The sequence below is a fragment of the Calonectris borealis genome, chromosome 22 (genome assembly GCF_964195595.1).
Source record: "Calonectris borealis chromosome 22, bCalBor7.hap1.2, whole genome shotgun sequence".
Taxonomy (NCBI): domain Eukaryota; kingdom Metazoa; phylum Chordata; class Aves; order Procellariiformes; family Procellariidae; genus Calonectris; species Calonectris borealis.
The window spans coordinates 3,682,964-3,699,681 of NC_134333.1; the positions used below are offsets into that span (position 1 = coordinate 3,682,964).

General features: G+C 54.9%; 1 pseudogene and 1 gene segment (V, D, J or C); one reads left to right on the forward strand and one right to left on the reverse strand.

Annotated features, from left to right (window-relative positions):
- Positions 1-4,119: 4,119 nt before the first annotated feature.
- LOC142091613 (T cell receptor alpha variable 4-like) lies at positions 4,120-6,171 on the reverse strand. The segment is given in 3 exon segments: positions 4,120-4,592; positions 5,124-5,275; positions 6,120-6,171. Coding segments are annotated over 3 exon segments (243 nt in total).
- A 3,927-nt stretch (positions 6,172-10,098) lies between these two features.
- LOC142091774 (olfactory receptor 6F1-like) lies at positions 10,099-10,766 on the forward strand (annotated as a pseudogene).
- Positions 10,767-16,718: the final 5,952 nt, after the last annotated feature.

The following is a 16,718-nucleotide window of genomic DNA, read 5'->3' on the forward strand; positions in this document are numbered from 1 at the left end:
AGGGAACAGGATGAGGAATCAGGGGGTCACCCCCTACTCCCAGGGAGCCCATGGGGCACCCATTGGAGTGCTGCACTGCGAGGGGTGGGGATAGGGCAGCCCTGCACCCAGAGCTGAAAGGGTGATCCCGTGCCACAGTCGTGGCAGAGATAACAAACTGTTCATTACCGTTAAGTTAACCTGACCTGAGCAGGCACAGAGCTGGGCGGTGCTGAGCTGTATATATCACTTGGCAAACTGGGCAACGTTGCCACTAACACGTCCTTGCCTTGACCTAGGAGTGAAGCACCCTGCTTTCATACAAATGTCCTTTTGCTCAACAGTAGAAATCAGGAGTGGTTTATTTCCAAGAAAATCCCATGAAAACTTCAAAGACGACAATGCCAGTGAATCTCAGCATGGGCAGGATTTGCACTATGTGCTCAACCCCAGCTTATGCTCCAAAACTCAGGGTTCCCAGCATCTGAAAGGGCATAACGTCATGCATGCTATCCCCCTTGACCTTCTTGTGTTATACCCAATTAATGGTATTTTAATCAACTCCCTGTGGAGCCAAAGTCCCATTCTTACTGGGATCTATCTACACACATGCTCCACCCTCATTGTTAAAAAAACCACAATTCCAAATTTCTGGTAGGAATTTCTCCTGTTCCAGATCGTGTCCGTTGCCCTTTGCTCTATCTCTGTGCTCAGGCAGAGTTTGGCTCCATCTGGCCCTTCATCCTCAGTCAACTGTTAGAAGGATCAAAATGCTCTCTCTTAAGCTTCTCTTTTGAAGGCTGAAGAAGGCCAGTTCTCTCAGACCCTCCTCATGCCTTGTGTTACAGAAACACAGAATTGGTAAATTTGGAAGGGACCTCTGGAGGTCAGCGGACCTAAACCCCACCTCAGGAAGGGTGACCTAGAGCGGGTTGCAAAGGACCATGTGCAGATGGATTTTGAATACCTCCAAGGATGGAGACTCCATGTCCTGCTTTCGGCTGGGGTAGAGGAAAATTTCTTCAGAGTGCTGTGTTTTGGATTTAGTATGAGAAGAATGTTGATAAGACAGGGATGTTTTTAGTTGTTGGTAAGTAGTGTTTCCAGGAGTGAAGGACTTTTCAGCTTCCCATGCTCTGCCAGGTGCACAAGAGCTGGGAGGGAGCAGAGCCAGGACAGCTACCCCAACTGTCCAACGGGGTATTCCATACCATATGACGTCATGCTCAGTATATGAACTAGGAGGCGTGGTCCGGAAAGTAGCGATCGCTGCTTGGGTATCGGTTGGTGGGTGGTGAGCAATTGCATTGTGCATCATCCATTTTGTATATTCTACCATTATTATTATTATTATTATTATTATTATTATTATTATTATTACCCCTTCCTTTTCTGTCTTTACCTCAACCTCATTCTCTCCCCCATCCCACTGTGTGGGGAGGGAGTGAGCGAGCAGCTGTGTGGTGTTTGGCTGCCTGCCGGGTTAAACCACAACACGCCACAACCCGTGCGGGCATCCTGTGCCAGCGCTCCCTCACCCTCACAGTGAAAAAGTGTTTCTTGGTGTTCACACAGAGCCTCCTCTGTTTCAGTTTGTGCCAAATGCCTCTTGTCCTGTCACTGGACACCATAGAGAAGAGCCTGGAAAAATAAGAAACGCACTGAGGTGCCTCCAGTCACCAGTCCTTTGACCTCTCACACAGACACGTGAGATGTGGTCCCTCCGCTTGGTGACAGCAAGAGGTATGAGCCCTGTGATGTGTTCTTCTTTCTCCAGTTGCTGGCACCCAGACCTTGCTACACACACCCTGGCCCATCCAGCTGCTGGCACCCAGGCCTACAATCCCCATGGCCATTGGTTGGTTTCCCAGTTACTGGCACCCACATCGCTCTTTCACACCAGTCTCCCCAGTTCCTGACCTCACGCATGGGAAGTTGCACAGAAGGATGGTTAAGAAAGGGTTTAATAAGAAGGCAGGGGGACTGTGGTGATCAGGCGCAGGGCTCATCCCAACAAGGGCACTGACCAGCCCCTGCTGAGGTGCAGATACCTCCTTTTATCCTTCCTCCTCTCTATTGCCTCCCCTTGCTCCTCCCCAGTCCCCCCTCTCCCCCCCACCTTTGACCCTTCCCCTAAGCATGCCTTAACAAGTGTTGCCTAGTCCTGCAGGACCCCCCTCAGACATCCCAAATCCTCAGGTTCCTCTTGTCACCTCTTGTCACTTACAAAGCTCAGCCTGACCCACTTCAGAGCCACACCAATAGTTCCCTAATGGCCCCTCAATTAGAGGCTGCAGAGCTCTGGTCTCCCTCCTTGGCTCCCTTATCACTTCCTCAGAGATTGGTGTCCCTGTGTGCTTTGTTTATCACTTTCCCTTTTACTTCTTCTTCCCTTTGAAAGGAAAAGGGACTTGGTCTGACAGCCTTAGTGAACCAGCAGCTCTCACCTCCCACATGCCCCGACAGTGGCCTCTGCTGAACTTGCTCGGGTGAGCGAGTTCCTCAGGACACCGAAGGGCTCCTGTCCCCAGAGAAAACTGGGTCTCTGGAGTCAAGGCTTTGGGAGGAAACCCCATGTTGAGCTCAGTCTTTGAAGTGTCTCCCTGCAACACCTGCAGCAATGCTAAGCCATGGCATTCCCTTTCCAGGACAGCGGAGATGTTACAAACATGAAGGAAAAGGGAAAGATTGGCCAAAAGTCCAACCAGTTTCAGATGTAAGGTGGGTGTGAAAAAGCACTCAGGTCACATAAAATGTCATTCTGGAAGGAGTTAGTTTGCACCCCCATATTGCAACTTATTTATTGTTTGCCCTCCCAGATGTCCTGCATCTCCTGCAAGATCCTGAATCCACCCTCAGAGCTCTTTGTGTACAGCTGAGGATGAAGACAGACCTGAATTCCACCTCCAGATCGGATCCAAATCTCATCATTCTTACCCCATCCAGGTGGGAATGGGGCTTCTCATCCACCTTCGTGTGGATGAGACGTGTGCAGAGGGGGACAAACTGGATCCGAGAACGGCAGCCACCAGCATCTTTCTGTTGGGCAGAGAACCCAGAGGGACTCAGGGACACAGGGACACTCCCCCAGCCAAGCACTGGTGAGTCCCCAGAGCTGGAGGAGAGACCTGAAAAGCAGGGGGACAGCTCAAGAGGTTGGACAGGGAATCTTGTCCTGTGCCTGGCTGATGGGTCTTGCTCACACGTTGAGGCTTTCACTGATCCCCAGATGCAGGGCTAGGAAGACATTTTCCCTCTTTGGGCTTCTTTGGCTAGGAGGTTAAACCGCAGGAGCAGTCACGTCTCCTACCAAGAGCCCCCTTCTCCAACAGTGGTCATTGGGGCATGCTGAGGAAGAGTAAGATCTGGACAAGCAGCTGGGATACTTCTCCTGAATACTCACTGCTTGTCCCACTCAGTTTCAGGGCTCGGGGGTGTTCCTGAGTCTGCTGTGGCAATGCACCCCCGTGGCAAGGAAGGCCAACAGCGTGCTGGGCTGCAGTAGGAAGAGCATTGCCAGCAGGACAAGGGACCTGATCCGTCCTCTCTACTCAGCGCTGGTGAGGCCACCTCTGGAGTGCTGGGTCCAGTTCTGGGCTCCCCAGTACAAGAAAGATATTGGAGCGAGCCCAGCGAAATGGTGCAGGGACTGGAGCATCTTTCCTATGAGGACATGCTGAGAGGTCTGCAGTGTTCAGCCTGGGGAAGAGAAGGCTCATGGGGGATCTTGGAGGTGTGTGTAATTAGCTGGTGGGAGGGAATGAAGAAGAGATTCTTCTGCGTCAGGCACCCTTGGGACTCCACACCTCTGCCACCCTGCTCTGTAGGGTGAGAAATTAGAGTTGTTGAAGTGCTCAGCCCAAGGAAAGACCCCAAACTGTGACCCTCACTGTGTTCCAGGTTTGCAAGGGCCAAGGGGAGGTTGTTCAGCAGCGGGAGGTTCATGTTTGGGCAGTCAGGCCACAGCTGGGCTTTTCTCAGCCCTCCAAGTCAGAAGGTGCTGGAGCATCCTCTCAGGCAGACATACCCTGGTGTAGAAGCGCTGCCTCTCAGCTCCAGGTCTCATGGCCAAAGGGGCCTGGGGCACCTGAAAGTTCCCGTAGGAGCCTGAAGGAAGGGATCAAGCAGTCTGCTGGCAGGCAATAGGAGGCTGCAGGCAGTTTTCCTGCTTTTTGCTCCTCCCGGAGATCACAGCCAGCCCAGCCAGCCCCCAGCCAGGGAGGAGTGTCCGTGGTGAACTTCTCCTGCCATCCAGTGCCCAGCCAGAGGCAGGGGCCTGCACCCACCTCTCTCGGAGATGGAGACAGGCCCCTTCGCAGCCCTGATGGGCTCCTTGTCCCTCGCCAGTGTCTGAGAGGAGGAAGAACCAAAGGCACCTAGATCCAGGTGTCTGACGCCCTGTGCCCACAGGGGTTTCTCTCCCTTCTCCCCAGACCACAGATGAGGTCCTTCAAGGGAAATGTCTCTGGGAACAGCACTGCTGTCAACGTCCCACCCAGAGACAGACACACGGCTGCTCGTTGGCAGGAGGACGTCCAGCACAACCCTCTTTACCGCAGTCTTCTCACTGACCCTCAGGGTAGTGTGACCGACCCCTTGTCTGGGGATGACGCCTGCCAGAACGGTGAGGAGATCATCGCATAAACTGGGGGTGTTTCTGCCCACAGGGGGATCAGACTCCTTACGGGTGGAGTGAAAAAGTGTTTTGGGGTTGTGCAAGACATGGGGTGTTCAGGGGAAGGAGCAGAGACAGGGACAGGGAAGGACCGAGGCTGCGGGGCGCGGGGACTGCGGGGCTCGGCGGGGCCGGGGCCGGTGCCGGTGCCGGTGGGGCGGGGGAACCGCCCCGGGGCGGGGCGGGGCGGGGCGGGGCGGCCCCGGCGGGCGGAGCGGCAGCGCCCCCTGGCGGGCCCGCCCGGGGCTGTCCCCCCGCCCCCGACACACCCGCCCGGCCCCGCCCGCGGCGGTTCGTGCCCGGCCGCAGCCCCGGCTCCTCTCCCCGTGTCTCCCACGGCGCAGTAATACACCGCCGCGTCCCCGCGCCGGGGCCGGGCGAGCCACAGGGCGCTGGACCGGCGGTCTGCCGCCACCGACAGCCGCCCCGGCGGCTCCTGCAGTTCCTTGGAACCTTTAAGACCTCTCACGAGGAATTCGGGGCCTCGGCCCGGGAGCTGACGGTACCAGAGGATGAAGTCGCTGGTCTGTATGTTGGGGTGTGAGCAGTTGATGGCGATGCCGGTGCCCTCGGTGGTCTCTGCCGACGGCTCCTGCTGCACCTGGGCTCTGCCCGCAGCCACTGCCGAGAAAGGAGAAGGAAAGGCCAAAGATCACCAAAGATCACCCAGCTCTGATGGCTCTTTTCCCAGAGAAACCGTCAGGAAGAGCGGCAGTGAGACAGAGCCAGACTGGAGCGGATGGGGACGTGTTCCCATCAACAGGGATGGAGAGTGATCGTGGTGTGGGTGTGTGGAGCAAGGGGAGAACTCGGTGGGGGAATTTGGAATTGGTGCATGCAGAGATAGAATGAAAGTCAAGTGCATGGATGGATGGGTGGCGAGAGGGAGAGGAATCAGGGGAGTTGGGTGTATTACAGTGAAGGAAGGAGGGCTGAATTCAGAAGAAGGAGAAATGCTGAATGCACAGGGGGATGAGAGGATGTATAGAATAACGGCATGGTGCAGGAAAGCAAACGTGCTTACAGGTATGAAGGAAGCAGAGGGAGAGATGAGAGAGGGGTCTCAGAGCATGAAGAGGGCTTAGGGATGGTAGATGCCTGGAGAGAGGAGTCAAAAAATGGGTGGATAAATGGAGGAAGAGCAGACAGGGAGAGGGGTTGTTACAGTGAAGGCCAGAGGGCTATATTCAGGGCAGTAAGAACTGCGGAATGCACCGGGGAAGGAGAGGGGGCATGGAAAAGCAGGGATACGTGCAAGAAAGCTCGTACCGACAGAGATGATGGAAAAATAGGGAGACCAGGAAGAGGGGACTCGGCGGGTTTGGAAAGGGGGACGAGAGATGGCAGAGAGGCAGGGAGGGGGAAAGAGACGTCGAAGAAGGAGAGGGAAGAGCTGGCGCTGGGCTCCCGGGGGAGCAGCCCGGGCACAGCCCCGGCCCCATCCACCACCGCCAGCCCCGCGCACCCAGGAGCACCGCGGCCAGCCCCGCCAGCCCTGCGCCCCGGCACCGCCGCATCCCGCCACTCCGCCGCCCGCGCCTCGCTGCCCCCCGCCAGCCCCGGCTCTCTGCTCCGGCCGCGGCGCCTCCTCTCCGCCGCCTCCTCTCCTCTCCGCCGCCGCCAGCTCCGCCCCGGGGCTGAGCCCTGCGCCGGCGCCGCTCGGGTCTCGCCCGGGCTGAGAGGGCTCGGTGGCTCTGCAGGGGCACAAGTTGCTCTCCCCGGGAATGGGCTCTCCCCTCCTCCAGCAAGGACTCCCCAGCAAGAATAAGGCTGCACAGCGCCGGGGGCAGCCCGGGGCAGCAGCAGGGCCCTGCCCCAGGAGATGGAGCAGCTTCCCAGAGCTGTCTCCGAGCTCAGGGGCTGGAAACAGCAGCCACTGGTGTCCTGCGGGTGGGAGTGAGGAGGGTGAGAGCCTCCCTTCAGCTGCCCCTCTGCAGTCCCAGCACCATGCCTAAAAGTGGTGTTGAGGCAAAGGGGGTGTGAGGACACACGTGCCCATGGGTGTGCAGGGGTCAGGGAGGGCAGGGGTGGTGGGGACTCACAGAGTCAGAATGCAGGTGAGAAGGGACCTCCAGAGGTGATCTAGATCACCACCCTGCTCAGAACAGATCCCATTAGATCAGGTTGCTCAAGGTCACATTCTGTCCATCCTCAAACACCTCCCAGGATGGAGATTGCGCAATGTCCCTGGGAAACACGTTCATGGGAGACACAAGGGCTGGTCCCAGACCCTTGAGGAGATCATTAAGGTCAGATAGGAGCTTCTAACTCTGCAGGAATTCTTTTTCTTTTCCTTGTAATATGGGGATTCTTTGGGGGGCTGTAGCAATGGGGTTGTTCTCTAGTGTTTGTATTATCCTTTGCACAGAGACTTGAGACACGGAGAAGCTCAAAGTCTGAAAAGGCCATGACAGCTTCGACTCTGCTGTGATTTCTCTCCATCTTACAGTGACAAAACTGCTGACTGAACCACTGCCAAACCCTTGAGCTCATGAAAGCTGATGGGACTGGCCAGTGACTGATGCGTTGCCTTAACTGTAGGGTCTGAAGGACTTGGCTAGAGTCATCTAGAGGGGCTGAGGGCTGGTGTCAGGATTCCTGGTTCTCAGTGGTGTGTGCATGATCGTGCTCACGTACGTGTCCATCTGGCTGTGCTCATGTGTGCACTTGCACATACATGTGTGTGCCTGTGGTAATGCACATGCAAACGTGGGTGTGCACAAATGTTCTATGTGTGTGTGTGTTTGGGCAATTGTGTCCATGAGTGTGTACGTGTTTTAGCCTACGCACGTGCCTTCGTGCAGGAGAGCATGAATGTGTGTGGCTGGTCTGCATATTTGTAATTGTGTGGGCATAGGTGCGTGTAGATGTGTGCTTTTGTGTGTGTGCCTCTGTGTGGAGGAGCACGCATGTAGATCTGTATGCAAATGCATGCGTGTAGGAGCATGCATATGTATAAGCACGTGTGTTTGGATATCTGTGCGTACATGTTGGTATGGGGCGTGGCTGTGCATGTCGGTATGCACATGGGCTCCTTTTGACCCGTGTGTGCACACACCTCTTTACAAGTGCACACGTATGAGTTGTTCTTTGGTTGCGTGTAAGCTCAAGCGTGTGGTTGTGCCCGTGTGTGTGAATTTGTGTGTGCACTGAAGGGGAAGTTCAAATTGTAACTGCTCAGCAGTGGCAATTGGTGACCAAGCAATGATCTGCCGCAGAGAACAAGAAGGCTCAAACACAGAAGGGGTTAAAGTGGTGGCAGCAGGAATGCCAGAGCCAGAAGGATTCCCTGTGAGGGGGTGCAGTTTCCCTGGGTGATGAGATAAGAAACAGCTGCACATTGTCTTGTAGCAATCTGGAATGTGAATGCTCAGTGGCCACCTTTGGGCAGCAGAGCTGGTGCTGGAGGACAGACCCAAGGCCAGGCTGAAGTGCCGCATGCCAACGCTCACAGGATTGGTGCTGGTGCCAGTGCACATAAGGAATTGGCTCCTGACACATCTTTGCAGACTCTTTCCAGAACTGCTTATGGGGGTAGGACTCTGTCCAAGACATTGATCATTTGGTGTTTTTTTTTCTTCAAATCTAAGCAAAAGCGTGTATTTAATTTGCCTCAAAGGGTACCATAAAAATTCCCCAACAGCACACATATCTGTGTGTGTGTGTGCCTGTGAGTGCGCATACCTCTGCGTGTGTCTAGGGGTGCATGTGTGTGCACCCATGAGGGCATGGCAAAGGTCTTGCTAAAGTCAAGGTACACCACAGCCAGTGCCCTCCCCTTCCCCACAGTGCCAGTCCCCTCCTCACAGAAAGCAATGAGGTTGGTGAGGCATGATTTGCCCTCGGTAAACCCAGGTGAGCTGCTCCCAACCCCCTTCTTGCCTTTCATGAGTCAAGCAGTGGCTTCTGAGATTATTTGCTCCTTCTTCCTTCCAGGGACTGAGTAGGGACTGTCCAGTCAGCTCCTTGAACACCCTTGGATGCATCCCATGTGGTCCCATGAACTTGTGTATGTCCAAATAATAATAAGAGCTCGTTAATTGTTTCTGCTTCTGCTGTGGGTGCTGCTTCATTCTCATAGAGTCCGTGGGAAGGCTCAGGGATGTGGTAGGCCTGAGGAGAAGCCATACCAGTAAAAACCGAGGAGAAAGAGGCATTGAGTACGTCAGCCTCCTCCCGATCATTTGTCACCAGGTCCCCATCCTCACCGAACAATAAATAAGCCCACACCTACTTAGCCTTCCAAGCACCCGCGTCCCATGGCTAAAGCCCATATCCATGTCCACGGGACTCAGGGACAGACAGAGAGCAGGGAATGGGCTTTTGTGGGGGTGAAAGGGCTCCAGTGGGGCACGTTACTCTCACCAGCTGCATCTCCCCCTCACGCCAAGTGCAGATCAGTCTCTCCTCAACCACACTGAAGCCTTGGACACAGGACTTGCAGAAGATGACTCTGTCAAGTCCAACTCCTGTGTGGTGGCCCTGGACAGTGTACACAGCCTCCGTTTGGGTGTGAGTCTTCCCAACTAACTCTAGATGCCTAGAGGTTGAGACGTGTGTGTGTGTGTGTTGTTGAAGCCAGCTGTCTAGTCTATCTTGAGTGTGAACAGAAGAAAAATAGATGCTGGTAGGCATGGATTGCCTGATCTGTACGAGACAGGGTGAACTGAGGTTTGACAGTGCCTATTTCTCTCCGCTGATGATCAACGGAGCAAAGATGAGCAGCTCACCTGCAGACACCTGCTCTGGAGGCAAGGGAGATCAATTTCCCCCAACTCATGTCTTGTCTGACTTTGCGCTTAGATCTTTACTTAGATCTTCTCTTCAAGGAAGACTGAAGACTTAGGCCTTAGCTGCAGTGAGAGGCTCGGAAATGAGGTAGGTCAATCCCTTACCTTACTCTCTCTGTATTCCAGTGTCCAGAGTTGCCTTTAGTTATCTCCACCCTGGAGGTTTCAGGACCACATGAATATCCAGCACCAAATACTTGACGTTTCCAGTCTCTTGGGACGTGGCTGTTTCAGACGTCTCCCGCCTGTCAGCAAGGGGCCACGCAAGAGAGCACGGAGCTCCTGACAAGGTTCAGACACCCCAGCTGCAGGCAGGAGGCAAACACCCAGCCTGACAGCCACTTCAGAGAATGGCACTGCTGTTCTTAGGTTGGCCGGTGTGAAGAGAGAGCATCACCCATCTCCAGCAAACCCATGAGATCCCCGGAGATCCAACTCCCTGTGGCACACAGCGGGGAACAGAAAACCGCCTCCTCGGTGCGGCCAGTTTGAGCTTCAGTGCGTTGATGAGGTGGGTGTGGGGATGTTTTTATGCTCACGATGCTGGTGACCCTCTGGTGTATACTCCCACTAGATGGAGCAAAGGATTTCCCTGACAATTTTAACTTAGGGCAGATGCTGTTCTCGCGTGCTCTGCACCAACTACTTTTTCAGGGATGATGGCTTTGTTTCACTACCAGTAGCATCTGAAGGACCAGCACAGGCATGCGAACTCTCACAGAGACTTTCCTGTCTTTGCAGATGAACCTCAACACTTGGGGCACACTGCAAATGGGACAAGTGTGGAAGAATTCATCCCTCTTGGCTTCCCAGGCATGTGGCATTCCCGGGTCTCCCCTGTGGTGGTATTTGCGCTGATGTACTCCCTGACAGCCATGGGCAATGCATCCATCATAGCCCTCGTGTGGATGGACAATATCCTCCGTACCCCAGTGTACTTTTTCCTCTGTAGTCTCGCCTTTCTGGAGATCTGGTACACTACGGGTGTTGTTCCCAAAGCCATAGGAGTCATGCTAGGGACTAGCCAGACCATCTCCTTCGGTGTCTGCATCCTCCAGTTGTTCTTTCTTCTCTCCCTCGGCTCCACTGAGTGTTTTCTCCTCTCTCTCATGCCCTATGACCGCTACCCAGCCACACGCTACCCCTTGGGATACAGCTCCCTCATGAACAGTGTCCTCTCTGCTCGGCTGGTGCTCAGCTCCTGGCTGGGAGGCTTTCTGGCCACCTTGCTGCTGGCCTTTCTGACATCCAGGCTGACGTTCTCTGGGCCAGATGTCATCAATCATTTTCTCTGCGATACAGATTCTTGTATCCATTTCTGAAGGCACTTTTTTAATTAAAAATATGCAAATGACTATGCTTCATGCTAGATATGTCAGGGCATTTCCACATCTAAAACCCCACATCAGTTTTTAACAGTCCTTGTTCCACCGATTTCGGGCTTTGTTGTGAAAACACCTTAATGTGATTGGCCAATGCCCAGACTGCAGGGCTGTGAAAGGCTGGCTGGGTAGCAAGCCTCTCTTCACACTCATTGGGGGGACATTAGCACTTCCAGAGGGCACTTGATTTTCCCCTTCCCATTCTCATTCCAGAACAGATGAATCATGTTCCCAAAGCTCTTCTTTCTGCACACTGACAGTGAAGGGCGTCCATGCGACCACTTCATAAGGAGGAGGCACCAACTCGGCAGATACACTTTTATGAACAGAGCGGGATTGATTTCACCTGGGTGTAGAGCTCTCCAGGTGAGATGATTGAGTCCGGACTGAACGTCTACTCCTCCCTTCTGGAAGCAGTGGTGCTTCTGGAGGCGATTCTCTGGCGTCCACCTGTCCTGGGCATTTGGCTCTTAGACCTGCAGCCAGGCCCAGGCACCAGTGCTCAAGGACGGGCTGATGCCCACCCTTGTCAGCCGTGCTCTCTTTCTCAGTGGCATTTGGGAAAATCCCTGGGACAGCCCACGGAGGCTGGAGAAAGAGCCTGAGCCTAGGTCTGTCCTCAGGTAGCCATCACTGCTTGTCATTCCTTGCTTTTGGGGGAGAATTGTGCCTGTGGAGTGTTGAAGCCCTCTGCAGCCCTGGAGATCAATCAAAAGCAGGACCTGAAATGTCCAAGGGACCCGAGACACAGCAGAGTGCGGAACACTGAGGGCTGCCATCAATTCCCCATCAACGCTGCTCAAAGGCCCCTGAGATAAATAGGGGCATGCAAAGCCTCCAACAGGGCTGGCAGAGCAGACCCACATCACTTGGGAGAGGCAGGCCATCCTGGAACAGCAGCAGGACAACAACCAAGTACCCTGGGCTTTCTCAGGTGAAGTGGATGACACTTCATGAGCAACAGACTCCAATTCACAGGGTGGGATCCAGCTGGAAAGTCAGCACCCTCCAGCTGAGCTTCCACATGCAATGCTGGGGTGGGACTGCCTGAGAAGAGGTCCCCACAACCATTCCATTGCCTATGGGAGGAAACAAGATCACTGAGATGTGGTTACCAGCTGTGGGACAGAGGAACCAGCATGGACTCAGGGACATAGGGGCTCCTCCCAGCCGAGCACTGGTGATTTCCCTGAGAAGGAGAAGAGACGTGACAAAGAGTGGGACCACTCTCCGGCAGTGGGTGAGTGCAGGAAGGGTTTGAACAGAGAATCTTGTCCAACGTCTGGCTGATGGGTCTTTTTCACTTGCTGACCCCCAGATGCAGGACAAGGAAGGGCTCTTCCCTCCTTGGGCTACTATGGCCACACGGCAAAACCGTAAGAGCAGCTGTGCCTCCTACCAAAAGCCTCGCTCTCCAGCTGTGGCCATCAGTGGAGGCACAGGGAAAGGGAAGAAGAAGACAAGCTGCGAGGTTACTTGCCCTGAGCACTCACTCCAGTCTACCAGCCATTTTAAGCAGAGGGCATTTACAAGCCTGGTTTGGCTTGTTTGTGGTGTAGCCTCCAATGGGTCTGCCCCAAGTCAGGTTCCTTGGACCCTTTTCATCATCAAAGACGCTGGCTCTGGATACAGCTGTAAAACTGATGCTGGCACGTGCTTCACAGCAGCACAGGCTGGGGAGGCAGAGGCCCAGCCTCCCCACAGCCCCAGGTGCCACTGCTGGGCAGGCTGGGCTCAGAGCTACATGCAAGCGGTGGCAGGGAGGGAACCGCTCCTCAGAGCACCCCCCACGTTTCTGTGCAGTGCTGCAAGCTCTGGGCACCAGTGTGGGCTCAGTGCACAGAAATAGGCAGCGCTGTCCTGGAGCTCGGCACCCCGCACATGCAGAAGCACCTGGGAGGTCTCCACAGACAATGCAGAGGAGAACCTCCTCGAATCCTCACGAGCTCTGTACTTGCTCACCCACAGCAGCATCTGAGGGAACTCGTTTGGGAGCTGCTGGTACCAGTAGAGGAAGGGATTGGCATAGCTGGTGGAGAAATTGCAGTGCAGAGTTGCGCTGTGTCCCACCTGGATGGTCACTTCTGCTGGGAACTGGAGCACAGAGTCCTTTTGGGCATGACCTGTAAAGCCAGAAAGAGCTTTCAGCTTTGCTTGCCCGTGTACCTGTCCGTCTGTCACTTCATCAGCTTGCTCACTGTCCCCACTACCCACCTCACTTTTCCTCGCCTCTGAAATGCTGAGCTGTTTGTCCCTGCACACTTCTTTCTGCAGGATCTTGCCACTCCTCACGCCCCAGATCATCCTGCTTTTCAGCAGTACTCACAGGTCTTTCAGTCCACTGATTCTCTCCATATCTGCCTCTGAGCTGTGTTAACTGCTGGTCTCTCCTTCAGCAGCAGAAGACATGAGCTGTTCTTCTCCCACCTCTGACCATACCTTCCTGCTATAACAGTTCCTCCATATGGCACACCGCATCCTCTGCTCTTGCCCTGTCCTTTCACGGCATTTCAGCTCTTCTTGCTTCGAGTTAGCCTGCTCTGTTTGACCCCAAACAGCGTCTTTCCCTCTTTCAGGCTTCATATCTATTAGCAGCACATTCAGGAATGCTCTGTACCTGCAAATGTAAGGGCAGGTCTCACTCCTCCTCCTATGCCCGTTACTCCCTCCTGACATCTCCCAGATTTCGTGCCGTGCCCGTCTGCAGCCCCAGCTCTCCCTACAGAAACACTCCCGGATCCCCCGGGCAGCCAGGCCTCGCGTCTCCTCCCTTCCACCACCAGCTGCGCAAACTCTTGCCTCCTTCTCCCGAGCCTGAAAGTTGCATCTCACCAAAGTCTGCCAGTCCCAGCAGGGCGGCCAGGAAAATCAGGGCCATGTCACGCTCCTCCTTCATGGGGTGCCCGGGCACCCGCCAGCATGAGGGACCTGAGGCTTGCAACTTCACCTCTTCTGCCTCTGCCAGATCAAAGAGGCCTCCAAACCACAGCCCCGAGGGTGGAGCAAAACTCTCTCCCTGCTGCTCCAGGCCGGCCTCTTGGGGCCTGTCCCCCCAGCTCTGCCACAGGAAGGCTCTCTAGAGAGATAACAGACCCATGGTTTGAGGACTGTCCATCAGAGGGACACGCATCCCTCGCGGACTTCTCCTGACATCAACCACCTCGCCAGCTGCACAGGCCTGCGCCCACCTCTGCGGAGGTGGAGAAGGCACCCCTGCACCCCCCCGTGTCCACCCTGTCCCTGGGACCATCCGGATGGAGACAGGACCAGGCACACACTGAAGTGCCTGGACCCGGCTGTGGCACACTCTCGCCCTTTGCCTCTACTGCCAGCTCTACAGGACGCCTTTCCAACACCAGCAGGAGCACAGTGGAAGCGGACTGTGGAGCTGGAGGAATCAGTTTGTATTTGTGTGTCTGAGTGTCCTGGTTTGGGCTGGGATGGAGTTAATTTTCTTCCTAGTAGCTGGTATAGTGCTGTGTTTTGTCTTTAGTATGAGAAGAAGTTTGATAAGGCAGTGATGTTGTAGTTGTTGGTAAGTAGTGTGTTCAGTAGTCCAGGACTTTTCAGCTTCCCATGCTCTGCCAGGTGCAGAAGAAGCTGGGGGGAACATAGCCAGGACAGCTAACCCAACTGGCCAAGGGGTATTCCATACCATATGACGTCATGCTCAGTATATGAACTAGGAGGCGTGGTCCGGGAAGCAGCGATCACTGCGTGGGGACTGGCTGGGCATCGGTCGGCAGGTGGTGAGCAATTGCTTCGTGCATCACTTGCTTTGTATATTCTATTATTATTGTTATTATTATAGTCTCACGACTGGAGTGCTGCAATGGATGGCTATAAGCTCTTCAGAAGGGACGGCTGAGGAAGGAGAGGCGGTGGAGTAGCCCTGTATGTTAGGGAGTGCTTCGACTGTCTAGAGCTCGATGGTAGTGATGACGAGGTCGAGTGCTTGTGGGTAAGGATGAGGGGGAAGGCCAACAAGGCAGATATCCTGCTGGGGGTCTGTTATAGACCACCTAGCCAGGACGAGGAGGCAGACGAAATATTCTACCAGAGGCTGGCAGAAGTCTCCCAGTCGCTAGCCCTTGTTCTCGTGGGGGACTTCAACTTTCCAAATGTCTGCTGGAAATACCACACAGCAGAGGGGAAACAGTCGAGGAGGTTCCTGGAGTGTGTGGAGGATAACTTCCTGACGCAGCTGGTAAGCGAGCCCACTAGGGAAGGTGCCTCGCTTGACCTGCTGTTCACAAGCAGAGAAGGACTGGTGGGAGATGTGGTGGTCGGAGGCCGGCTTGGGCTTAGCGACCATGAAATGGTAGAATTTTCGATACTTGGTGAAGTAAAGAGGGGGGCCAGCAAAACCACTACCATGGACTTCTGGAGAGCGGACTTTGGCCTGCTCAGGACACTGGTCGAGAGGGTCCCTTGGGAGGGTCCCTTTGCCCCTGAAGGGCAAAGGGGTCCAGGAAGGCTGGACGTTCTTCAAGAAGGAAGTCTTAAAGGCGCAGGAGCGGACTGTCCCCATGTGCCGCAAGAAAAACGGGCGGGGAAGACGACTGGCCTGGCTGAAGGGGGAGCTCTGGCTGGGACTCAGGAAAAAAAGGAGAGTTTATCACCATTGGAAGAAGGGGCAGGCAACTCAGGAAGAGTACAGGGATCTCGTTAGGTCGTGCAGAGAGGAAATTAGAAAGGCAAAAGCCCAGCTAGAAATCAACCTGGCCACTGTCGTGAGAGACAACAAAAAATGCTTTTACAAGTATATTAATGACAAAAGGAGAGCCAAGGAGAATCTCCATCCTCTATTGGATGCGGGGGGGAACGTTGCCGCCAAGGATGAGGATAAGGCTGAGGTACTCAATGCCTTCTTTGCCTCAGTCTTTAGTAGTCAGAGCGGTTATCCTCAGGGTACTCAGCCCCCTGAGCTGGAAGACAAGGACGACGAGCAGGATAAACCCCCCATAATCCAAGAGGAAGAAGTTAATGACCTGCTACGCCACCTGGACGCTCACAAGTCTATGGGGCCGGATGGGATCCACCCGAGGGTGCTGAGGGAGCTGGCGGAGGAGCTTGCCGAGCCGCTCTCCATCATTTACCAGCAGTCCTGGTTAACTGGGGAGGTCCCAGACGACTGGAGGCTCGCCAATGTGACGCCCATCTATAAGAAGGGCCAGAAGGAGGATCCGGGGAACTACAGGCCAGTCAGCCTGACCTCGGTGCCGGGGAAGATCATGGAGCGGTTCGTTTTGAGGGCGCTCACGAGCCATGTCCGGGACAACCAGGGGATCAGGCCCAGCCAGCACGGGTTCATGGAAGGCAGGTCCTGCTTCACCAACCTGATCTCCTTCTATGACCAGGTGACCCACTAGTGGATGAGGGAAAGGCAGTGGATGTGGTCTACCTGGACTTCAGTAAAGCCTTTGACACTGTCTCCCACAGCATTCTCCTAGAGAAGCTGGCGGCTCACGGCCTAGACAGGTACACTCTTCGCTGGGTAAAAAACTGGCTGGACAGCCGAGCCCAGAGAGTTGTGGTCAATGGAGTTAAATCCAGTTGGCGGCCGGTCACGAGCGGTGTTCCCCAGGGCTCAGTACTGGGGCCGGTCCTGTTCAATATCTTTATCAACGATCTGGACGAGGGGATCGAGTGCTCCCTCAGTCAGTTTGCAGACGACACCAAGTTGGGCGGGAGTGTTGATCTGCTGGAGGGTAGGAAGGCTCTGCAGAGGGACCTGGACAGGCTGGATCGATGGGCCGAGGCCAACTGTATGAGGTTCAACAAGGCCAAGTGCCAGGTCCTGCACTTCGGCCACAACAACCCCAAGCAACGCTACAGGCTTGGGGAAGAGTGGCTGGAAAGCTGCCCAGAGGAAAAGGACCTGGGGGTGCT